Source organism: Lissotriton helveticus, chromosome 7 (genome assembly GCF_964261635.1).
Source record: "Lissotriton helveticus chromosome 7, aLisHel1.1, whole genome shotgun sequence".
Classification (NCBI taxonomy): Eukaryota; Metazoa; Chordata; class Amphibia; order Caudata; family Salamandridae; genus Lissotriton; species Lissotriton helveticus.
In genome coordinates, this window is record NC_136068.1 from 1,613,718,478 (window position 1) to 1,613,744,362 (window position 25,885).

A 25,885-nucleotide genomic window follows, 5' to 3' on the forward strand; every position below is an offset into this window, starting at 1 on the left:
CAGAGAACTGCAGAATGGTGGGACATATACAAAATGTGGTTTACTTCAAGTAACTCTGTTAAAATGCTTTTGACTTATTTCTCAGTTACATTGGCCAGAAAAGATAGAAGGGATCATTTTCAGGCTTTGTGGGGATCCAAAGAGGATTTTTTTTAGCAGGGGAATTACTTTGGCATACTTCCATGAACAAGGCACTGAGACAGATGTCAAGGTAAAATTAATCATTTCTAGAAAGGATGATAAAAAAAAAAGTCTGAAGTTTTAAGAAGAGATCTGGTCTGATGGAGTCATCGGGAGATACAGATTTAACTTGGCTACAAAGGTCTTGTAAAGAGGAAGGCATGAGGGGAGGCAAAGTGCTCCGTGTTGCCTTAGGACTGATGTTCTATGACAAAGCAATACAGTACAACTGATCAGGAGTGATGTTAGAGGAGAAATGAGAATAAATATCCTTAATTTTGCCAATAAAAGTCTGCTAGCTTGTCACGTGTTCGTTTGAGGCTTCTATAGGTTCAGACGATAGAACGGGCTTTGTTAGGCGGTTGACTAAATTTAAAATTTCTTTGGCGGAATTGTTGCTGTTGTAGATTTTATTAAAAATAAATTCAAAACCGCCCTAGTCTTCATAATCAGTTTGTGAAATGCTGAAACAGCTGGCCTATACTGTCCAACTCTAAAACTTTACAGTATTTTCCAGCAGTAAAGAAGGTCTCATTGAACCATGGGGCAGAATCTTTCTTTTTGGCTGGACCTTGGCTGGCGGGGGATGAAAGCATCAAGAGCTGAGGTGAGCCATGATTTCAGCATGTTATCGGCAGCCTCCATGTTGGGGGGCAACTGGGGACATCTAGCCTGAATAAAATTGCCAAATTCCTACAAATCTAGTTTCTGCCAGGGATGTTTCAGGATGATGTCCAGGGCTGTGGTGGAGTCCTGGTGTAAGATCCAGATGGACAAAGGGATTATAAAGTGGTCAGTTCAAGCCATAAGCCAAGGGTTCGGGACCCGTAGATACCTTAAGTTTGAAAAAAAGGGATTGAGGAAATGGCCAGCAGAGTGTGTTGCGCCTACAACTAATTGGGATAGTTGCATGGCTGAAAGGTCAACCAGGAAGTTGATAATTTCACCATCGTGGATAGTCTCGAAGTGAAGGTTAGGGTCCCCAATGATGTTAAGATTTGCATGTTTAATGACTAGCGGGGATAGGAAGTTTATGAGCGCTCTTCAAGGACCTGGGGGGGGTGGTAGATTAGCAGCCCACAGAGAGTAAAATTATTGTTGAGGAAGATTTTAAAAAGGGCACTTTCACAATCTTGAATGGTGCACTGGGTTAGGCTGCAGCGGAGCATTGGTTTGTAAACTGAGGCTATACCGCCTCCTCGGTCACAGTCCTTAACAGTTATAACCAGGGGACAGTGCGAAGGCAGGTCTGCTACCATAGACTGCCATAGCCACGTTTCCCTGAGAAACAATATGTGAGGTAAGTAGTCCTGAATAAAAATCGAAGCTGTCAGCATGGTGACAAACCAAAGAGCGACAAATGATAGTAAATATCTTAAATGTGATGGAAAATGGTTGAGTGTGAGAGGTAGGTATAGTGGTAATGCCAAGTATGTTAGGTTTGAACCCGCACGTCTTGCATCTAAAGGAAAACTCCTCTGATCAAACAACTGTTCTGTTCGGCATACTTTAGAGAATAGAGTACGAGAGAGGAGTAAATTAATCTGTTAGAAACAGGAGGGCCAGCATTCCTGGCCCCTGGTGCCATACAGGTACACACACACACACACACACACACAGGCGTTTGAACGGCTTGTCTCTGATGCACCTTTGGTACGTCCACGCACCAGAGTTCATTTTATGCTTGATGCCTAGAACTGCAACAGGGCAAGTGGCGGCAACTAGACCGCTAACGTTAGTTAATCTGGCAGCCCCACTAAGATAGCTAACCACACTCCACAGAAAAACTGCACAGTGTTCATAAATAGTGAACCCGGCTAAAAAAAATTATCGTGAATCCTAAGTCATAGCAGGCCCAGGTCCAGCCCACTCCTCTCAAATTCCCCCAAGTCACACTGATCACAATGATCAAGTGCAAACTCCAAAAGCGGCATTTTGGTTTTGAATAGTGCAAAATCTTTTTAAAAATAGTAGCAGTACAATAAAAAGGTTAACAAAGGGGATGTTTTCAAAGTGCAAAGATCATTCAGTACCAGTAGTTGCGGGTGGAGCCTCTAGACATCAGAGAGCATTTTATGCTTGATGCCTTGGATTGCAATTAAACAAGTGACGGCAACTAGACCGCTAACGTTAGTTACTCTGGCGGCCCCACTGAGATGGCCGACTGCGCACCACAAGCCAGAATCAAAGTGATCAGTGCTCACAAATCGGGAACACTCCTAAAAACTTTTTTTATCGTAAAACTAAAGTCATATCAGGCCCAGTGCACTCTCTCAAACTCCCCAGGTCATGCTAATGACAATGATAAATAAAGTGCAAATTCTAAAAGCGGCATTTTGGTTTTGAATAATGCAAAGTCTTTTTTTAAATAACAGCATTATAATAAAAAGGTTACCAAATGGGATGGAGGGGGTTATTAAGGTGCAAGAATGGTCTTGTACATAGGTTACTGATTTGGCTGCAGATTTTAAGGAGGCTGTATGTACCAATGACCACCTCACCATTTTCTGGGGGACACTCAACAAGGACTCAAATATGCTGGTTAAGAGAATGGGGCAAAACAGAGCCTTTTGTGAAGGGTGTCCTCATTATCACTAATACGCAGAAACACCTCATAAATTACATAATCTCTACCAAACCATGCCACCTCCCCATAAACTATGCTTATTCAATATCTACGTTTTCAACCTGAACCTTGACACCTCGGTGAATAACACCACCCCCCTTCCGCCTTCCACCCCATTAAAGGCAATCTTCTGACACTATTTAATTTTAAGGGTAATTTGAATGGTGCGTCAACCTGTCCTATGATGGGTGCCCACGTTAATTTTGCATGTGGGCTGATGATTATTTAGAGCCCCATACAGCTAGATAATGCAGTATTCAAAACCTAAAACTTATATTTTATTATCAATATGGGTGAACAAAATCCTACCCTCTGGCCACCAACCAGTTATTGGAGTGAACAGTCTGGTGCTAATGACTCACCCCAGAGTTCACTCTCTTCCTGCTAAACTTTTCACAGCAAGGTTGGTTGGTTGTGGGAGGGTTTATTTCTAGTAAAGAACTGACAGAACCTTTTAATTCCACTAGTTGGTTGGGGATGACGGAGGAAACCGGGGTGGGGGTGGGTGGTCGGAGGATTCATGGGGAGAGATAGCTTCACAGGTATACATATAAGCACCACAGGCAAGAACATAATGTAGATGCAGTTTCCACAGGTGTGGCAGTCAGCATACAACTGGAAACTCCATTCTGGTGTACCAACTGACAATGTGTTCAGCTCAGAAATGAAATTGTGGAGTACCCTGCCAGTTACACTGGCTCAATAAGACAGCATGAGCTTGTACAGGTGTCAAAAGGGAAACCTACATAGCTAAGTAAATGGAGTCCTCAAAATACAGAGCCTACTTGCAGAGACTGGAGTGCAACATCAGGGAGCTAGAAATCAAATAGGCAAACACAAAAGAAACCACTATATTAGCGAAAACAAGAGTATTGAAACACAGGGACATCATTGACAAAGAAATTAAATACTAAAGGCAAGAAGGCTTTGACACAAGCATTTAGGGGAAGACAAGTACCCAAGCAAGCCCTCACCAATGTGATAACATAGCCCTGGTCCGCAAACTACTTCAATACCATCATAAAAAAGGACGGTGTTCTCATGCATAAATCAGATAGTATTCTTAACACCTTAGCAAACGTCTATACCAGTGATACTCAAAGTACGGTCCGGGGGCTGCATGCGGCCCTCCTGAACCTTGGGTTCGGCCCTGTGGTCAACAGCAGCCTTGGGCTGCTGTTTACTCGACAGAGTACTATCATTAAAATAGGTTAAATAAACAGGCAAGTGTTCATTTAAATGTTAATTGCAGATAAAGGAGGAATTAAATGGAGTGTCCTGAACTGCCTAATTTTAGGAACACCTTAATTTATAAAGACATCTTACAGCAAGCGTGCAAAAATATGATTTATTTATTCAAAGTTTTATATAGCGCGAACAAGATCTTTACAGATATCAGAGCGCTTCACAGGGGGGGGTGGGCAACAGGAGGGTGAATAAACATAATAATTGGGTACAGTATAGTAAACGATAGCATGCTAGAATAGCAGTCATGTGCTGATATATGTATATAACAATATAAGGCGGTGCAGAGTCTTTGATCCAGCTACAATATAGATCAGCAGGTACCAATAAACACTTAAAATAGACAATAATATAAGACGGTGCAGAGTCTTTGAACCAGCTGCAGAAGGAATCAGGAGGGCTCAGGCTAAAAGGATATCTATATCACTTACTTAGAGATCCAGAGAACAAGGGGTAGGGGCACCAAGGGGGAGATTCAACAAACTGATGTGCACCGTATAGTAATGGGTAGTAGGTGAGTAGCATAATAGGATCACAATCATGCATGAGTATGAAGTTATTGGACCATCAAATAATCAATGTTACAAAATCGATGCAAAGTCTCTGAACTACAACAATAAGGTTCAGGTGAACTTGGCCATAAGGATGGCTTTCACTTCTTTCTTGAAGAGTGCAGTGGAGGAGATAAGCCTCGTTTCCGGAGGGAGTGCATTCCAGATCCTGGGTGCCATCCCTGAGAAGGAGCGTTTGTAAGTTTTTTCCTTACGGAATCTGCGAGGTTTCAGGAGCAGACTTTTTGTACTTCTATTGGATCTCGAGCCTCCTGATATAGACAACTTTTGAGTGAGGTAGTTGGGTGCCTTGAGGTGTATGGCCGAGTGTGTCATAACGGCAATTTTCAGCTGTATTCTGGCTTCAAAGGGAAGCCATTTCAGGGATTTCAGGTCAGGAGTTATATGAGAGTGTTTCCTTGAGCCAGTAATGAGTCTCGCGGCAACATTCAAGGAGGCTCTTAGGGGTGCGGTTGTTGCTAGAGGGAGTCCGCTGAGGGCCACAATTCCGTAGTCTATGCGGGGGATGACTAGGAAGATAACGTCTCTTTAAAATTTAATAAGAGTATTTCATTAACATACAGAACCTTTCACCTTAATAAATCAGATTCTAACAGTGCATTGAGAGGTATTTTTTAAAAAGGTGATAGTTTTAAATCATGAATTTAAAAACATTCTTGCCATCCTAGCAAAAATGCCAATGGTGAACTAAGAGGCAAGTCAGTTAATACAAGCACCCTTTGGGTGGCTGGGGTTGCTACCATATATGAACATTTATTTATTTATGTATTTATTTATAGTGTATCATTTGAAACAAAGGAGAAGTTTTTGTACAGCGCACATTCTTAAGTCATCGATTTCAAGGTCTTCTTGTATGTGAAAATGAAGAAAAAGGAGGGAAAGTAAAATAAAACAGATGCCCAGGATCACATAATTTGGTCATGGGGGAAAGCCGTGATTGTTACCAGTTTTTCTGTTACCACATTGTGGAATTTAATTCAGCCAGTAGATTTGTATGCTTCGCCTCCCTCACACCCACCTCCACCCGATCACTTCCTGCTGGTATCTGTGCGGCCCTCGGTCACATCAGAGACCAAACTTTGTGGCCACCGGGAAAATGTTTGTGAGTACCCATGGTCTATAGTGATCTATACTCCTCTGATCACCACCACACTGCAGACATTATAAATGCTTACTTAAAAGACAGTGACATTGCTTAGTTGGGAGATGCACAGGGAATATCTTAAAGAACCCTTTTCTACAGGAAACTGTTGCAGTCATAACAATTATGCCGGACAGGACTTCCCTGTGAATTCTACAAAAACTTTGCCGATATGCTGGCTTCACACCAGCTCACTTTGTGCGCGGAGGCACGAGTAAAACGTGCACTTCCGCTATCAATGAGAGTCTCTCCTTACTCAAAAAGAGGGAATCTCCAGGCCTATGAGGATCCTACAGACCACTCTCGCGCATGAACGCCTGACACTAAAATCCTTGCTAAATTAATCGCTAATATATTAGTGCCCCTACTTCTAGATCTAGTTCGTCCTGACTAGGCAGGATTCATTCCTAGGAGGTACTCCTCAAACACACGCACTTTATTACCTTTATACACCAGATAGACCCACAAATAGAGGCAGCAGCGATATTCTTAGACGCTGTGAAAGCGTTTGACTCACTCTAGTTGAAATACCTATTTACTAAACGCAGTCAAATGGGTGTGTGACAACCCTTTTATGGACTGGATCTCGCAACCGTATTACCAACCCGTGGAGTGTTAATGGCCTACTAGCCCCTACCCCCTATGCAAAAGTTCTCTCATAAGGGACTAGACAAGGGTGTCCCTTGTCCCCTAGTCTCTTTGCCTGGCACTTGACCCACTGGTGCCTAAGCTCGAAAGAATATTACTCAGAAAATGTAATTCAGGTTACTTCACACACCTTTTCTCATATTGCTCTACATGGATGACATTTAGTCTTTGTAAGAGGGCATAAGACAAGAACAAAATATACCCAGTTATAAAAAACTTTGGGCCTTTCCAGGACTTTCAGTAAATTGGAACAAATCACAAATATTGTGTGTCTCTCAAAACAACAAATTAAAAAATGCGTGCTCAAGTTCTCTCTCGCATTGTTCGAGGACTATTAAATACTTTGGGGGCATGAATTGGTCAAAATATAAACATGGTCTTACAGAAGAATTATGCAACTGCCATCTCAAAAGTAGAAGACCAGGTGGAAGGGAGGTTTACTCTCCCACTTAATAGCAGAGTGCATAGCCTTGATGAAGACTGTTATCCTGCCCTGAATGCTCTGTCTTTTCATCAATACTCCCACTCTAAGCCCTTCTTTAAGCCCATTATCTCTTTAATGATTGGACTAGAATGAGGGAGTGAGCAACCCAGACTAAAGTCAGAAATTCTGACATTTTCATACAAATACAGTGGTTTTGCGGCCCCAGGACTAGAACTTTATTATCTCTGCCCCATGACAATAGAATGATAATGCATACCCCACTGCCCCTCAATCAACAATATGTCAACAAATCCAATCATAAGGCGTCATCCAGGAGATATGAGCATGGGACAGACTGCTAATTAGAGGTGGGTTAGAGAGTAAGGTACTTATGTCCCATGCCCCTACCTAATCAACTGAAACTGCTCAACATGCAAGTAAGAAGCTACCCCCCATTTACAGCTCCTGACCTCACCAAGATGGGTACATATTCCAAGAAGATCATTCCATTCACCTCTATATGATTACAGAGAAAACTAAATAATATTTCCCCTCAATATCTTTCTTTATTACGGTTTACAGAAAACATGCCAAAATTAATTTCTCCACTTTCCCTCTGGAACCACCTCCCTTGATAACACTTGAAGCATTTTTGATAGGTGTCATAAGAAAACAATATACATCCATGCAGGACGAGGTTTCAATGATAATTCCCACCACCATAAATGAATGTAATCTTGAGCTCCCAAATAACATCATCGAAGTAGACTGGCAGTTCTGCTGCGCGCAAACTGGTGCCCTTTCTTCCAACAGTAGACTTGGAATTATGCAGTTTAGGTTCATCCACAGAATTTATCATATTCCTATGTACAAGTGTAAATACAGCCTCAATGAGGACTTGACATGTAGGCTGTGCAGGGCACAGAGTGCAAGATTTCTACACCTGGCTGAGTCTTTTTTTCATGAAATTTACAGACACTGGCAAGAGGTGGCCGAGACAATATCCAAGATGATTTACTTTAACATAGCCCAGCTATGACATACGCTGCTTAAAATGTTGATAATTGCCAAACGACAAATGTCTAAATACTGGGGGATATGTCAACTCATAAGGGCCAACTAAAGAATCTCACACACTATGATGAACAACTCGAAACATATGCTGCTCCAGGTCTAGTGACAACTGAAGTCCCTTGAGCAACTATCTGCTAAACTCTATACCTTAAAGTCCAGTCTAAAGTTAGGGTGACTACGAGGTGAACTGTGCCAAGAGAGGGAGCACTATACCATCATAACCAGATTATTCAATCCAGATCCTATTTGGAGAGAGAATAATTGTTTGTGTATACTGTGAGCTGCAAAACGTGGTAATTTAAATGGAATACTAAGTGTCCTGTTTACTCTCTTCAAACTCTAATGTACTTGTGCTGCATAAACAGGTCTAAGTGCTAATCCTTGGGTGCAATTGACCCTTCCTGTTAGACGTTAAAACAAAACTGCAGTCCCTCCGATATGTATGAAACGCACAACTGACATTTGTATTAATGGATATCTGCTTTTTCTTGATACATGTTGTCTGACTTGACTTATTGAACGGTCTTGGATCTTTGGAGTACATTGTTTATTTTAAATACAAATAAACAAAAGATATTTTTTTTAACTCAATAAAGAAAATAATAAAAACTGAAAAAAGAACAAAATGGGATGTTACAGAATGCTTTGGAAGCTAGAAAGAGCTGCCAATTCATAAACAAGGAGCTACAAAATGACATGTATTGTCAAGATTCTGTCACTGAAGATTTTAGATCAGAAGCAGATGTGTACATGGAGGTACAACCTTGGGTACGTGGTGAACTGAACTTTAGATTTGTGACCAGACAGGTCCATGCAAGGGCGACAGAGTTTCTGCCTGGAGGTTTGTTACTGTGGCTGACCATGGCATCTCAATTGATAATTTTTCTTTATGGCCTTACCAGGAACATCAACTGCCCATCACGCAGAGCTGGTGGCAAAAACTCCTGTCTAGCATGCTGGGGATGACAGTGCACGGGTCCCTCGGGTCCTGGCCTTGTCTTTTGCTCGTTTCTTTCTGGCCTGGTTTCTTTTATTGCCTGTCTGTTTTCAGGCGTGCTTGCCAATTCTGCATCCTCTGGCGTAGATGTCACTTCTGCGTCAGGACCCATCTTTGAAGCATCCTCATGCGCTTTTGGGTCCAGACCATCTTCCTCATCCATTACTGCAGCCTCTAATAGAAAGCCTGAAAGAGAGGCAGAAAAATATGTCAAAATAAATTTGAATACTAAAACAAAAGATTGTAAAATGAAGCCTTCAACACAATTATTAACTACTGACAATCAAAAGTAGCAGGTGCAATCAAAGGAAGTAACATCTCTATATAAACAGTAAAGTAATTAAAAGAAGGTAGTCAATCCCAGACTGTTACTGGACTCATTTTGGCTGAATTTTGTCCACTGAATGTAGGTATTTTACCCATAACATTTTCTCATTTTGATAGTTAATGCACAGATTTAAAAATGCAGATATTTGCAGGCAGAGACCGGCCATGCCAAAACATCATGGCCATCTGCAAAATCCCAATAGTGACACTGGTTATCTTTCAAACAGTTAAGTAACTTCAAAAATCATATTCCTCTAGAATCAAATGTTCCAAGGATTGATGGGAAGAGCTGCAATATGGTTTTTTTCTGGGGGCGGAGGGTTGGAGTTCTGCTGTTCTGAGCTGCTTTCTCGTTCAGTTATTCCTCCTGCATAGTGCTCTGATGCCTTGATTGGTCCAATGAGCGCTATAAGTGCTACAATTACAAAATGTTCTATTCACAACCTGTGCTTCTTCCTACATCTTGTTTTTTAAAGCTTCATTTACGTTCCTATTGTCCTTACTACTGATCCATGCAGCACAGAAGCCATTTTCTAATCAAGTTATGATTGCAATTACACAAAAGGGGTGCCAAGCACTAGCCCATTCAGCAGATAAAAAAAGGGTTTCAAAGTCTCCATGTAAAAACATTGCTTCAAACTTCTAGGTGGAGCTAGTTTAAGAGCTCTGAAGAAACCATACAAGATTAGGTCACTGCTTCGTTCACTGCAATCTATCACACCAAAGAAAAGAGAAGAAAACCAGAAGACACAAAGAACAATTAATGATCACCTGATGTTTGGTCTCAAAGTTTCAACAACCATAATAAATTTGAAAGGAGCAGCAGTGTTTACAAACAATGATTAATAGAATCTACCATTAGCATCCTTTAAAATTACCATATAAACTCACAATAAACCAGACAAGAAAATGTTTAAGAAACTGAATGATATAAGTGCAACAGAGGGGAATCATTTTAGGACTATATTAATCATAGAAAGTCCTATCAAGGATAGAGACCACTGCACAAGAGTAATAGCTGATAAAATACAACCGGTTTATACATGAATCCATCTAATTCAAATGCGTAAAAAGTAAACACAAACATATATATATTTTTTTAAACACATACGAAGATGCAGTTCGCGGCCTGGCTTCTACATTAAGGAAGATGGCCACTTTCTTATCTAGCTTCTGAGTTATGTAATGTTGATGGATGGGAGTCAAACGTATTCTTAGCGACCAAGGAAGAGACACTGGAGCCTTTTTTTGAGTGACAGATCTGGGCCCAAAAGAATGACTAGTGGAGAGGGCCCTTCTCTGGTAATCAGCAAAAGCACTTCTTCACAGGGTGATCCCTGCTAATTTCTAGTACAAAACGAAGGAAGGTTGATACTGGGTGGGTAAGTATGTATATTTTATTTTAATTGAGTGACCCTAGTCGAAAGGCAGCAGAGCTCCGTACAGGGTCAAAGACAAGCATAAAGTCAATGAGTGACAGGACAGGTTGCTGGGTTGTGGACGGTTAATGCATTGTGATGTAGTGTTCTTTCTAAATTGGAGCTGATGGATGAGGGTGATGCTGTTCTAGATCCTGGATGTAAAGCTGAAAAAGGCCTGCTGCGTAGTCTTTTGAATACAGTTTCTTGGTTTGCAGTCTGATGGCGCCCTGGGTGCAAGAGTGAAGAGAGCCAAAGAGTTCATCTACAAGATAAGCAGGGGTGCCAATCGTGATCGCTTAATAAATTATGCAGCTGGGTTTGAAGATGGTGATGGCATGTAAGCCAACTGAGGTTCATCTGGATGGGGGGGGTGTTATCATAATTCTTCAGGCCCTGGAGTAGACGTGTTGAGGGTTACAGATTGAATCTATGCAGTGCAAACGTGGTGTCTAGAAGGCTATCGAACAAGGCCTTACCATCAACCAGTTGCAAGAGTACGAGAATTGAACAGCAGTTCTGAAGTCAATTTCTATTAAAAAAACTCACTTTCTTTAGAAGACACACTTAGCACTCGACAGTCTTTGTTTTTGGCAATGTGTACCTTGAGGATGTGGCAGGTGTCCAGTGTGAATCACATTGACTTGGCATTTGGTGAAAGTTGGGGTCTGAATTAGTCAAGATTCATGACAATGAGCCAGATCTGTACTGTTTCTGGTTTGTCCATATTTATTGAAGAATAACAGGAACTCTTTCTTGGCTGAGTAGTGCTTCAGAAAGGTGCGAAACATTCAGGTCTGGATGATGCGCCAGCAGTGGTCGAGGCATTGGATAGCTGAAGCAGAGGTGACTTTCAAGTAGAGTATCATTAGTATATTGTTTAATCCGAATGCTGTAATCTGAGCTGAACAGAGCATTAGGCATCTACATGCACAGATAGACAACGATAGGAGAAAGCCTGCAGATTTTTGCAGGCGATACACACAGAGCCTCTGGGACGTGGAGCTGCGCATGTGAACATACTGGTGATTTATTGGAAAGGTAGAAGGAGGACCAGTGAAGGACATTGCCGGTGAATCCCATTTATGACTCTATTGTTCATATGAGGGTGGGATGGTCAGCTTTGTCGAAGGCAACGGAGAGGCTCAGCAGTATCAGAAGAACATCGTCTACGACGAATAAGGTAGCAGTCTCCATGATGAAGCCAGATTAGTAGTTGTGCAAGAGATAGTTTTCACTGATCTGATATTAGACTGGAACATCCTTTTTCAATGATCTTGACCATGAATTGTAGAGGAATGACGACCGGTAGTTGGCAAAGTAATCAGGCACTCCTTGATAAATCTAGTTGCCCACTCGCTATGGCGAATCAGATTTTATTAGAAAAACACATAAATTGAAAGGTCACTTCACCCAAGACCTGCACTGGTACATATATAATTCTGTAAGTTGTGGGCGATGGTGGTAGTGCAAGAGCTGGGAACCTGACCTCCCTAGTTCCCTCAAATTTTGGATGACCAAAAACACAAGGTTCAGATAGGCTCAGCACATGCCATATATTATCCAGTCATAGGAAGTAGAACAAGATTAGTGATTCTCAAATTAAAGTCATTCAAGGTCAGAGAAAACAATCCCCCAAAGAAAATATTAGAAGCTTCAGTTTTTGCTTTTTTCTTCTTTATTTGATAGATGATCGTTCATTTGATTATTTTTAAAAAACACAGTAGAAAATCATAGCTATCATTGCAGACGCGGCGCGTTTCGTCTCCATGAGACTTCTTCAAGGCTCTGTGCGTTTTTAGGTTTCGCCTGGCGTTTACTGCGCAAGCAGTATCGCGCAGGCGAAAACTTATGTTTCACAGTATGCGCACTTCGTCCGCCTTCTCTTCCATTGGCTAGCTCCATAAATGGAGGCTAGCCATTGGAAAAGCGAACTGTCCGTCATTGCCGGAACAGATTCGTGGGCGTTCCTGCGATTTTTACTCATCCCGCCCCCTTGCGATCGTCATGCGGCAGTGGGCGGTGGTTTATTTATTTTATTTTTTAGTTTTTTTGGGGTCATTCCTCCAGGCCGACCGCCGCCGGAAGAAGTCCTGGTGAGTGCTCCCCTCCTGTTGTCCGTGTGCCCATTCCCGTTCCCGCCCCCCCTCCCGCTGTCCGTGTGCCCGTTCCCGCCCCACATGTAAATGCTTTTTTGTCGTCATGTAGAGGTGGGCCATTGTGGGTGTTTTCGTTAGTCTGTGCCAGCTTTGCTGCTCGCTGTCTCCTCCCTGTGCTCCCACTCTTTAAATGGCCGCCGTCCCGAGGACTCACAGTCCCACTTCCACCCTCCTCGGCCCTTCCAGCCCACTCCGGCTCCTCTTTCACACCGCGGTCCGGCCCTCCCTCGCATGCGAGCGTATCTCTCTCTCCTCGGACCTCGAGGACACTGCCTCTGCTTTCCTCAGAGGAGACGATAACACTTGCCAAGTGCGTTGGATTCCAGGAGCTGCGCGAGCCCTCGTCTCCCCAAACCTATAAATACTGCCCAGGGCCCGGAGGCAGTCAGAGAATGTGCTGCCGGTGAGCTCCAAGCGCCCTCCTGCTCCAGCGCCAAGAAGACGCTCCGTGCCCTGCATGCACTCTGTAGATTACTCACTTTGGCATACCTTATCCCATACAAGCAGTGACATAGGAGCTCAGGACCACCTTACCCGGGCTTGCAAGTAAGGGAAGCGCCTAGAGGCTGCTCCTCGTCTGTATTATGCTATGCTTGTTTTTCTTTGCAAGCAATGTTTTGAGGAGAGGCGAGCTTTTGGCCTGCCGCAGTTCCTGGAGTTCACACATTTCCCATGTCTAGGCCCGCGCATACTTTTCCTGCGCACTGTCGATGTTTCCCCCTAATGCCCAGTTGGTGTTGAAAGTGAATGCATTCTTTTCTCACGAGTTAACTTGACAACCATGTTTCTCGCAGCTTCGGAACTGGATGGATATTGGCGATTTTCTTTTTGAAACAGCTTGAAATTTGTGTTTATGCGGAAAACTTTGCAAAATAAGGATTATAGTAACGCTATTTGCAAGAGTTACAGGATACACGTTTGTGAGAGAAAGACATTGCCACTATCCACGTTCTGCTTCCCCCAACAGTTTCCATAACGTGCCATTAAAACACCCTTTTGACAAGAGCAATGTTATGATGAAGGCCAGATTTAATTACATTTTATCAGGCTTGAAGTAGCCGTAATTGCACACTGTTAGGTTTCCACGTCCAGTGCTACCCTGTTTTCCCCTCCGGTGTGGGAAAGGGCATGTTGTAGGTAATGACTTTGATAACTTTTTCTTTAAATCTGAATGTTTTTTGGAGAAAGAGCTGTTGATATTTCATGTCCTAAATTTCAACCTTGTAACTGGCATGACTGGCTTTGCCTAGGTTTGTAGTAGTGTCTGCCAATACCTTTGCAGCTGAGTACATACCTGAAGACACAAATCAGCTAATTTGATGTGTGTACCATTAATGGTACACCTAACCCCAAATGCCTTGGAAGCTCTATCCGTTATAGTGTTGGAAAAGTGACACACTGCATTAGAGAGCAAGCGTTTGATTTCTGGAGCAGATCCACTCACTTTATGCTGTGGTTCTAGGCCAATAAGGATCAAACGCTCTGTGTGTGTGTGTGTGTGTGTGTATGTATGTGGGGCTCTGTTTGTGTGAGTGGGTCGGTGTGTGGGTCTGTGTGTGTGTGTGTGTGGGTCTGTGTGTTTTTGTGTGGCATTTGCCAGAGATTAAACTATTGGCATTGTAAATGACAATGCCATTTATTTATCTGTTTTCAAAACCAACACATAAATACAAATTTTGTCATTTACAATGCCAATAGCTCAAACTTTTTAAAGGCGAAACCATTGCATTGTAAATGCTTGTTGTTTATTTTTTAACCGAATCCAATCAAGTACAAATAGCTAAAATCTCCAACGGTTGAATGGAATGTTCTGATTATTGATTTTGTGGAAGTTCTCCCAAGGCGGTACGGTTGCCCCTAATTATCATCTGTATGATGAAACGTTCGGCGTGGTATCCGATTCTGTCGATGCAGCGTCATAAAGATGATAATCAGGGGCAACCGTACCGCCTTGGGAGAACTTCCACAAAATCAATAATAGGTCCAACAGAGGAAAATACTGTGGTGTTTTCAAAATAAAACGATTCAATTTTTAATAGGAACATGCCATTCAACCGTTGGAGATTTTAGCTATTTATACTTGATTAGGATTCGATTAAAGAATAAACAAAAACGCATAGAGCCTTGAGGAAGTCTCGTGGAGACGAAACGCGTCGGCAATGATGGCTATGATTTTGTACTGTGTTTTTAAAATAATCGAATGAATGATCATCTATAAAATATCAAATAAAGAAAAAAGCATTTCATAACAAATTGGAGCTTCTAATATTTTCTTTGGGGGATTGTTTTCTCTGATCTTGAATGACTAATTTGAGAATCACTAATCTTGGTATACTTCCCATGACTGGTTAATATATGTGTATGTGCTGAGCCTATTTGAACCTCAGATTTTATTAGGGAAAGTTATTTTTAGGGCCAATTGGCCTGATCCAGAGAAAGAACTTCAGCGGGCAAAGAACGGGTGCCCTGTTCATTCAGAAAGTGAATGAGCAATACCTTTAAATCTTGCTTTTATTGTGTCACATTGTTATGTGTTCAAAGATAGGTCAAATGTCAGATCATGTCTTCATACTAATTGCTGTTTATTTTATCCTGGAGAGTGGTGTTAACTTTTCTTTCTCTGACTCCAAAGTTAAAGGATTTTGTAAAGTGAACTGTGGCAATTGTGCTGGGGCACAGTATGTGTGAAGTGAAAGGCTGTAGGGTGTCACTTTGTTCCAACACAACATTTAAATCGCTTGTATATGAACAGTACATATATTTCAAAATATATCATTATTTCAAAATATATCAGGAGTTAGAAAAGCATTTTTTGGTAATTCTGAAGTGTGATGGAAACAAAGGTTTAAAATTATCAAAAACACTACACTTGGTGATCTGCAAATAATAAACATTTGCTGCACCCAGATTACCACATATTATTGTTAGTGCAATATAGTTCGAATAGTAAAACTACATGTCAGTGGAAACATTTGTGGCCATTTCAAGGGAAAATGTGTTACTTGTAGCACCACATCATGCTTTAGTAATATATGTATTAAAAGTAAGCGTTTTTAAACATGAACTGAGAAACACTCCAGCCCCCACTCTAATGACAAAACTATTAGTGAACTAAGAGGCAAGTCAGGGGTCATGGGTACACTATATGTGGGCTACATTCTTATTATACATCGACCAAAAGTTTAGTTTCTTAAAACAAACAAAATACTTTTTTGTACAGCAGACATGTCGAACTTAAGAATTTGCAAGAATGAAAAAAAAAGATGCCTTGGTTAAATAAAAATATTTGCCTACGATCATGAAATTTGGGACCAATTTCTGGGTCAAGTGCATTACAGTTAGGTGCAGAAGATTATTCAAGTCAATTTTTTCGGTTCAAGTCACTATACCAGCAGGCTTGTTCTCTGAAGGCAGGTCAGGGTCTAATAGGACTTTTTAAAGAAGTGGGAGGATACTGCTCGGCTTGAGAGGTTCTGGATAATACCTTGAGTGAGGGAGGCATTGACAATGGGGCGTAGGGAGTGGGAAAAAGTCCTGAGAAACATTTGATGAATGACAAGGGCTAGACATCTTTATAAGGAAGTGGCTTTAAAATAAATTGAATAGGTCAATTAGGTCTGACAAAGATAGGGATTTGAAGGCTGACCACTGCCGGAAGCAACAGGAAATGACGGGCTTTAGAAATGGAGCAGGACTGATGTTAATGTGCTGTCAGACCTTCTGTATTTTTTCACTGAAGGTTGATAGCATTGCGAATTTCTGTGGCATGAGGAATAGGTGGATCTGTCAAGGGGTTGATACAGTGTTTGAACGTCCTGAAAAATTCGATGCTTTAGTTGGTGCCTTTATTGGGTGATCTGTAGTCATTTAGGAAAGCAGAAAAAAGCTGTGCAGGTTCCTTGTTCAAGGGAACATCAGAGAGCGAGGAACAGATTAACTCTGGATTATCTGATAAGCACGCACTTGCAGCAGATTGCACTGGGAAGCAGGCTACGTGACCCCTTACAGGGCCAGGGGAAAACAGTTTAGTTGACTGTGCACAGAGTGCCACCAAGGCTCCTATGAAAGTAGGAGGACATGACACGGTCAGGAAAAGGTAGTAGAAAAAACTATGGGGAGTTCACTTCTGGAGAAATATCATACAGAAGTAAGGCTCAGCAGCAGCATCAAATTGAGATTTTTAGAGTTTCAGAATTTTCAATCGGAAATACAAAAATGCCAATTAAATTCTTTAGTAGAGAGTTAGTCAGGCAGGAAAGGAGAGGAACAAATCCACCTGCAAGTAGGTCATGCAGCAAGCTGGCTCTGTATATACTATACCAAAATGAGGTGTTGTGTGCATAGAGTTCAGTGGGACCCAAAAGGTAGGCAAAGGTAAAAGTAGATAGCACCTTACTCTCCATTTGTGGTAGTGTGGGCAAGCAGTAAGGCTTTATCAGAGGATAGTGTTAAGTATTTGTTGTACACTCAGGCAGCAAATGATGTCACACAAAATATTATTTTATTTCTAGAACCAAGCCAAGCCTGATGCAGGTAAGTGAAATTGGCTTTGCAAAATCTTAAGCAATGTTTTACAGTTGAATGCAGGTTCAAAAGCAGGATCACAGGTAAGTCAATGTTTCTAAATTACTTTTCAGTTACTTTACAGATTACTTTGTACATTACTTGTTAGATTACTTTTTCTACTCAGTGTGATATGCCTAGATATCACACTGGGACATTTCCTAGAAAAAAGGTAAGTACATCAGTTTTTGACATTTGCAGTTTTTCAGTGTTTCATACAAACCAACTCCACACTTAAAACAATTTTCAAGGAAAAACAGTCAATGTATTCATATGGAGAAAAATGAAGTTAACAATTTGCAAGTAAATACAAGTTTATGGGAGTTGGTATTCTGGGGTTAGAACCAGGTCAAAGATGCCCTCCTGAAACACCCTAGGCGGCACTAAAGTGGCTGGGTGCAGAGTCCTGAGGCCCAATGTTATCCTATGGTGGATAGGGCGCCTCCGGTGGGTGGCTGCTCACGATCAGGCCACAAGGTTGTGGGAGTAAAGCTCCTGCTGTTAGGCTCATGGCAAAGGGGGGCCAGAGTTAGCACCCAAAGTACACCTGCATCGGCACAAGGGTGCAGGATGCCGTTTAGGAATCGGGTGCCCTGTTGTTTTCACTAGGGATACTCTTGTTGCACCAAAGTCTGCAGGCTCGGGGACAAAGAACTTCTGGAGGTGACCACCGCATGGACACCATCAGTTGTGCCACCCAAGGCCGTGGGAGGTCGGTGCAGGGGTGTCTTTAAGTGTCGGATTTTTTACCATCTCCGGTCGCGGTCAAGCGGACCCTCCAGAAAGGGGCTGCAGGCTTTGCTTGGAGGCTTGAGGCAGGTCAGAGATCACCAGATCTCAGGTCAGGATCGCTGGGGAGGCCTCCTTGTGGTGTTCGGCTGCTCAGGCCATCGGCATCGGTGCAAACTCACGGTTTTGGCTGGGGCAAGAGTTTGTGGGAGAGCAAATTCAGTGCTCATGGGAGACAAAGTCTTTGGTTTGAAAGGCAGGGCCGGTCCTTTGGGTTTTTGAGGCTGTTGGCTGCAGGACACACCGGGATTTCGCTAGAACAGGTTAGAAGTGGGGAAAGGCCGGTAGGGCTGGGACGTCAGTGGGCGTCCTCCTCTTCTTAGTTTCAGCACAACTTCTTATTTTATTTTTATTTATTTATTCAAAGTTTTGTATAGCGCGAACAAGATCCTTACAGATATCAGAGCGCTTCACAGAGACAGGGGTAGGGGCAGCAGGAAAGAACAGGGATAATGGGAGCAGTATAATAGACACTAACATAGTAGGATAATAATAACGTACAGAAAACATATCAATATACAATCAGATAGACAAGTAATATAAGACGGCACAAGTCATTAATCTCACTACAGACGTTTTCAGGTAAACCTTGGATGTGTGGATGGCTTATACCAAATTCTTAGGCTAGAGAGAACACTGAGTGGGGCATCGGTTCAGTGGACCAAAGTGTATCATATGTTGGTCGGTAGTAAGAGGGTAGCGTAGTAGTGTCATCATCAAGTAGAAGTATAGTGCCAATGGACAAGGTGAACAGTGATACAAAGCGAGGCAGAGTCTCTGATCCAGTACCTATAAAGTTCAGGAGATCTTGGCCAGAAGGATGGTTTTCACCTCTTTCTTGAAGAGTGCAGTGGAGGCGATAAGCCTGGTTTCAGGAGGGAGCGCATTCCAGATCCTGGGTGCCATTCCTGAGAAGGAGCGCTTGTATGTTTTCTCTTTCCGGAATCTACGAGGTTTCAGGAGTAGATTTTTTGTACTTCTATTGGATCTCGAACCTCCTGATATAGACAACTTTTGAGCGAGGTAGTTGGGTGCATTGTGGTGCACGGCCGCGTGTGTCATAACTGCAATTTTTAGCTGTATTCTGGCTTCAAAAGGCAGCCATTTTAGAGACTTTAAATCTGGGGATATATGCGAGTGTTTTCTTGAGCCAGTAATGAGTCTCGCAGCAGCGTTCAGGGAGGCTCTTAGGGGTGCCGTTGTGGATAGCGGGAGTCCGCTGAGGGCCACAATTCCGTAGTCTATTCGCGGGATGACTAAGGCTTGTACAGCAGTTTGGAAGTCTTCGGCAGGGAGGAAGGGTTTAATTTTCCTCAGTGTGTTGATTTGGAAGTTAGCTCCTTTTGTGGCTTTGCTAATGTGCTGCTGCATGTTGAGCTTGGCGTCGAGTGTGATGCCTAGGGATTTCGCCGAATCCACGATGGTAGGTTGGACATTGAGTGCTGTTAGGTTATTGAGCCAGGTTTGGGCGGTGGAAATTTTCGCCGGGGGTGAGATGAGTAGGAACTCAGTTTTCAGAGCATTTAGTTTGAGGTGATTATCGGCCAGCCAAGATTGAGTGTTAATAAGTGTGGAATTCAGATGTTTGATATCTTCCGGGGATTGTAACTTTAGGTAAAGTTGTGTGTCGTCGGCGTACATATGGAATTGGACATTGGAAGCTTGGAGCAAGGTGGCGAGCGGTTCCATGACGAGGTTGAACAGTGTGGGGGAGAGGGAGGATCCTTGTGGAACACCTAGATCTGCAGGCACAGGTGTAGATAGCATATTGTCGATCTTGAACTTCTGAGACCGGTTATGAAGGAAGGACGAAAACCATTTGAGAACAGTTCCCGATAGGCCCATTCTAGTGCTTAGCAGCTCCAGCAAGTTCTCATGTTTGACCGTGTCAAATGCTGAAGAGAGGTCAAGAAGGATGAGGAGGCAGGACTCATTGCGATCAAGGATTTGGAGGGCGTCATCAATTATGTGTGTCATAGCTGTTTCCGTGCTATGTTTCGCTCGGAAGCCTGATTGATAAGGGTTGAGGAGGTCAAATTGATCAATGTGTTTAGTTAGTTGGAGTTGCACACATTTCTCCAGCAGTTTGGCCAGGGTGGGGATATTGGTGATGGGACGGTAATTGTTTAGGTCAGACGGATCAGCTGTAGGTTTCTTGAGTATAGGCGTGACTTGCCCCACCTTGAGGGAGTCTGGAATGAGACCTTGTTGAAGGGAGCTGTTGATGATTTTGGTCCAGAGAGGGAGGAGCAAGGGGATGAAGTCTTTTACAGCATTAGCAGGTAGGGGGTCAGTGAGGTGATTAGAGGGCTTCAAGGTGCAGAGCAGTTTGTGTATTGCTTCTTCCGAATAAGTATCGAAGTATAGCCAAGATGCATTGTTTTTAGGTTGAGTGTTAGACATCCTGGTGTGGTTGGGGAATCGGCTTACATCCATGATGAGATCACTTCTTATGTTGTCAGTCTTTAGCTTAAAGAAAGCAGAGAAGGCTTCACAGTCCTTTTTTTTCTTCTGGTCGATTCTTGTCCGAGGATGAAAGGTTCGGTGTTGCCACTAAATACTAGATTTATGGGCGTTACAGGCAAGTAAAGGTTGGGACCAATGGGTCCCTTGGGGTGGGTACACCCCATTATGCCACCCTACAGTGGCATATGCCTCTCTCTGGTTGGCCGACCCCCATCTGCAAGATGACAGGGACTCAGAGTTGTGCTTCACCTCGCCTCCCCCACCAGAGGGGTGGTGTTGGCAAAGGTGGGCATACCTCCTTTCCTCACTTGGATTTCCCGGTGATTCTCCTACACAAAATGGGGGTCAGAACAGTTGGGAACCTGTTGCTGGAAGCAACACAGGGCTGGGGTAGCTCACAAAGGCAGCAAGCCTTTAAAGCTTCCCTTCGTGGACCCTGCCCATCCTGGGGGAGGAGGAATGGCACCTCGTCCCAGGATGTGCATTGTTTCAGACCCCCGAGAGCAGCAGGCTCTCGACCCAGGGGTCCAGAAACATGTCTGGTGGTGGCAGCTGGCAAGGAGCCACTCAGCCAGGAATCTAGTGTTAGGTCGTTTTTCAGGAGGCATCTCTAAGATGCCCTCCGGGTGCATTTTTTATTAAATCCCATACTGGCATCAATGAATGTGGGTTTAATGTGCTGAGAAGTTTGATACCAACCTTCCCAGTTTTCAGCACAGCCATTATGGTGCTCTGGAGTTCGTAATGAAACTCCCAGAACCATATACTCTTAATGGCATAACTGCACTTACAATGACTAAGAATTGGCTCAGACAATGTACGATACATGGCTCATGCACCTGTACCCTCACCACTGGTATAGTGCACCCAGCTAGAGAGTTGGCTGACCTATGCCAGGGCAGTGGGTTGTAGGCATGGCACACAGATGTGTGCCATGTCGACTCTTCGCTTTGTCCTGCTTCAAAATACGCAGCCTGCAATGGTTTTGTGTGTGTGTGTGTGTGTGTGTGTGTAAAGATACAGGGCCTCCAAGCGTGGCACAAGACGCATTCCCTGGCCACAGTGCCCTTGGTACCTGTGGTACCATTTACAAGGGACTGACATGTTGCCAAAGAGTGCCAACTGGGTTTTATTTTTAATGCAGGTTAGGAAAAGAACATACGCCGTGGGTACCTGTTTGGCAGGAACCTAGGGCACACTCAAAGTACATCAGCAGTTTGGCAAAAAGAGGGGGCAACCGTGCAAAAAGAGGGCACTTTCTTACAGGTCATAAACATGCTCCGAAAGAAGAGAGAGATTCAAGTATCATATTAGTTAGACTAACACCTGATATTTTGTTGATATCACGTTAGCACTAGTGTCACGCAATTTGAAGGACTTCGATATTGCCTTTGTATAAAGCTTAAGTATGGGAATTTATCACTGGCTAATGCATTTTCCAAAGATATGACATTAAATTAAACTGTCAACAGTACCTTTATTTATTGTATTTAATTTAAACTAATAATTTGTTTTGATTTTTTTTTTAAACTGCAAGTTATTTTTTACATCATTTAAAGAAATATATGCCGAATTCTCTTCATGACGCTCCAGCATACAATTCACCCCGTTTGAGATTTCTTTCTACATCGCATAAGGCTTTGGTATTATAAGAGATTGTCAATGCAAACTGGAAAATAGTTTTAATGCAGGATTTCTGCACTTAACAAGGGCTCAATATGTCTAATATTGGGTCTGACAAAAAGAGAGGATGTTGAACAAAGCAGAAGTTCCTTACATTGAGACTCCAATTGAAGGGCCGGCTCCAATTTAAACTAAGATGCCTGATATTTAAGTGCTTTGAAACCTTGGCCTCCCTCTACTCAACAAAGCGGATTTCTCTTTATTAAAAATAACAGGTTCTAATAAACTAGGATAAAAGGCTCGCAATTTTCAGCTGAAATCAGGAGTTGGAAGGGCAATATCCCATAAAGAGTGCATATTGTTGAGAGCCCTTACAGCAAGATGACAGGTATATGTCCAAATTATCTTTTAAAATGTATCTGAAAATCCATCCGTTTTATGTAACCTATTTCAAGAACACAGACCAAGAGACCAATAATTTTTGTGTGCATAATGCAAATCGATTGATTTATTTCAAAATCAGACACCAGCTGAAACAAACTGCCTAGATAGAATATTTCTGAGAACATTCAATTTATTGCATAAATACATAAACTGAAAATATTTGATAAAATATGCTACAGATCCCCAGGCATCATGGATAAGAAATCCAGTGACTAATGGGTGACCCAGCCAGATAATCCTAAATTGGGCTTACTTTTCAGATCAAGAGAAAGAGAACCATCCAAGCATTGTTCAATATAGAAGGCTCTGGTGGACAGAGAATGAAGCCCCTTATTTACAAAATCCCCCCAAAAAATTACTTTTGTTTTTAACATTTGCTCTGAAAAATAAAAGGTACATGTAGAGCGTCTAGGGTTTATGTACCTGCATCGAGCAATGAGTGTTCAAGCTGGAGGTCACAGGTTTGAGCCTCATCAGGCCAACACAGTCTTCACCCTTACATGGCCAATGAATTGGGTGCCACTGAAAGAGGAACATATTTATGGTTTCTGACACTAGATACCATTGTGTCATCAAATGATTTAACTGGTTAGTTATCTTACATTAAACATTAGTTACTATATTTTAGGTAATATTTCAGTGCAATGTGCCTATTGTGCATTCTCTCTATGTGGAAAATATATAATTTGACAATTACCCTGCCTTGAGCACTCCACCATAATACTATACATGAAAGAAATAGCCACCCCGCTGGTATTTAGCTATGGGAAGAGTATATTTAGTTCACTGCATCTCCAGCAGGCAACAAGTTTTTGTGCAGTTGTATCCCCAGCGGGCAAGATAATGTTTGCTTGTTGTACAGATGTGTCTTCCCAAACGGGGTGAAATGTTATTCTTCCTAGAGGATAGAGGTAGGAGATGCTGGTTTAACTAACCCATTCATTGTAACAGAAAGGTATTGGCCAACTTCCCTGGGCTAGATGCTAAGGGATGAACCAAAGATAGCACAAAGAAAATGTATGGTATAATCATAGAAAACCTCAACCATTTAGCAATATTAGTTTCAAAAAGTGTAGCAGCAGGTACTTTGAAAGATATCCTTCTCCCACATTTTTAGGTTCAGCCTAGAGCAGCGCGCATGCGCTGCACTAGGAGAGGACCTTTAGAAATCGGTCAGCTCTTTTCAAGCACTCGTGCTTGTGGCGGCCTCCACAGTGCAGGAGCGAGCAGCGGCCATATGTTTGTAATTGGCGTGGCTGCACGCGCTTTTTTACATTTGCCTGCTCGCTGTCACTTTCACTTTCTTGCCGGCTCCTCGTGTAGTCTATGCTTCGATGCAGATATGCGTGCGCTTGTTTGATTAGTTGTCGCCCCGCTGTGCGTCCTGTCGCCAGCTGTAGGTTCCCTCTCAATCCTCAACGTGGCTGGTTCTCTTGTCCGTGTCAGCACACATCCTCATTGGGAGTGAGGTCGCTGCATGCTGTCCCTGTGCCTCATGTATATCGTTGTTCAGTTTTGGGAGGAGGGTGTTATTTCCACCGTGTGTGCTCCTTTTAGCCCCCGTCTGGCGGCTATGTTTCATTGTTCTGTCAGAGGAGTCTGTCAAACCTTGGCTCACTGGTTTCTGTTTTCGTTTCATGGGAAATTGCCCGCTTTCGCCGTGCTTCAGTCCCTGAGGCGACTTGGAGTCGGATTCCGAGAAACTATTGGCACACTATATTCGCTCCAGAAAATGACGGCTTGTGCTCTCTGCCTTTGTCTTTGCCGGAGGCAGCCTTGCTTCCCTTCAGCCTTGACACTTCAAAATAGTATCGCTTTTCAACATATCAGCGGAATTGAAGAGGCACTGCTGAGCCCCAATCAATGTGTTTAACAACCCCCTTCACTCACTCGTAGGGGGCGGGGCAGGAGGGATGCTTTCCTCTGTCAGTGCTTTTGCTTTTCGCCGCAAAAGAAGCAATTCTCGAATGAGCCGAGGTATTTCAAAGCATCAAGCCTCTGATATGAGCTAGTAAGGGGGCACTGATTGTTTTAATCTGGGATGGTGTTTTAGGTATGTTCAGAGTTGTAAATGCGTCCTCACTTGCATCAGCTGATTTCCCCCCCAAACCTCCTCCCCTCTCCTCCCCCCGTCCCCCCCCCCCCCCCCAAGAGTGCGTGTCATTTCCAGTTTTTATGCTGGAGTGACGTTGCTAGGGCTGGGACAGGGCTTTGCTTTTATTGCTGCGCGTGTTCCAAGACTTTACCGGTCTTGGTTTGGTATAAAGCCACATTCGCCAAATCGGAGGGCTTATCAAAAAGAAAATCAAAATGCATAAACAAGCACTATTCCATTTATAGAGGAGTGGATTCACCTTCTCGACAAGCACTATCCCATTTATAGAGGAGTGGATTCGCCTTCTCGAAGGATTCCTTTTAGTTCTTGATTTCTTAATTGCATTGGCAATTTAGCTGGGATACGCCTCCCATGTCCAATATCACAACAAATATTGGTAAAGCCAGTAAGTCTTGCCGTTGAATAATGTTATCCGACCTTTAGACAAAAATGTCAAAATACCTTAGAATTTAGAAAACTACTGCACACTACATACAATTAGGTAGAAGTCACAAAGCCATCATGTTTGTCTGTGATTTCTATATGTTGCTGTTCGCTTGAGCTATACACACCTTCGGTTCTAAAAGGGTTTGGCCCATGTTATGCAGGACGAAAGACTGGACCACATATACAGTATATACCAGGAACAATGCCTTTCACGCTATTTACTCGAGATTATAAAAACTTTACAAGGGTTAAAATTTGAGGTAAGCACAGCTTATCGAAGAGCATACCTAGTAGTAGATATGTTTCCAACATAAGGAAACCTAAAATTATAATCATACATCTCAATTGGAGTGCCCCAAATCTGATAATGCGAAAACCATCACCAGTAAAAGTGTAGTGTGTGGAGAGACGCAAATTAGGATAACAGTGCTTGCACCTTATATTTTTTTTTAAATGTAAATCATGTGACATTTGCCACTCGTTTACTCTTTAGCATTACCACAAGTTTACATTTCTATAGCCCACAATGGAACACTGGTCCAGAAATAAAGCAATCACAAGTGGGGAGAGAGGGTGGTGGTTGAATGAATTCTTTGTAGCTGTTAAGAATTCCACTTTTGGGGATCTATCCCCTGTAAATATTTTAA

The 25,885-nt window shown here is 42.7% G+C and overlaps 1 protein-coding gene across 7 annotated transcripts in view; it reads right to left on the bottom strand.

Moving 5' to 3' along the window:
• The window catches only part of SCAF1 (SR-related CTD associated factor 1), a 438,521-nt gene that overhangs the window by 397,271 nt on the left and 15,365 nt on the right, over positions 1-25,885 (bottom strand). For all 7 annotated transcript variants that reach the window (XM_078655270.1, XM_078655274.1, XM_078655269.1 and 4 more), the window contains exon 2: positions 8,810-9,093. In XM_078655270.1, the coding sequence (XP_078511396.1) occupies positions 8,810-9,070 (261 nt within the window). In that variant the 5' untranslated portion in view covers positions 9,071-9,093. The remainder of the gene's footprint in view (positions 1-8,809; positions 9,094-25,885) is intronic.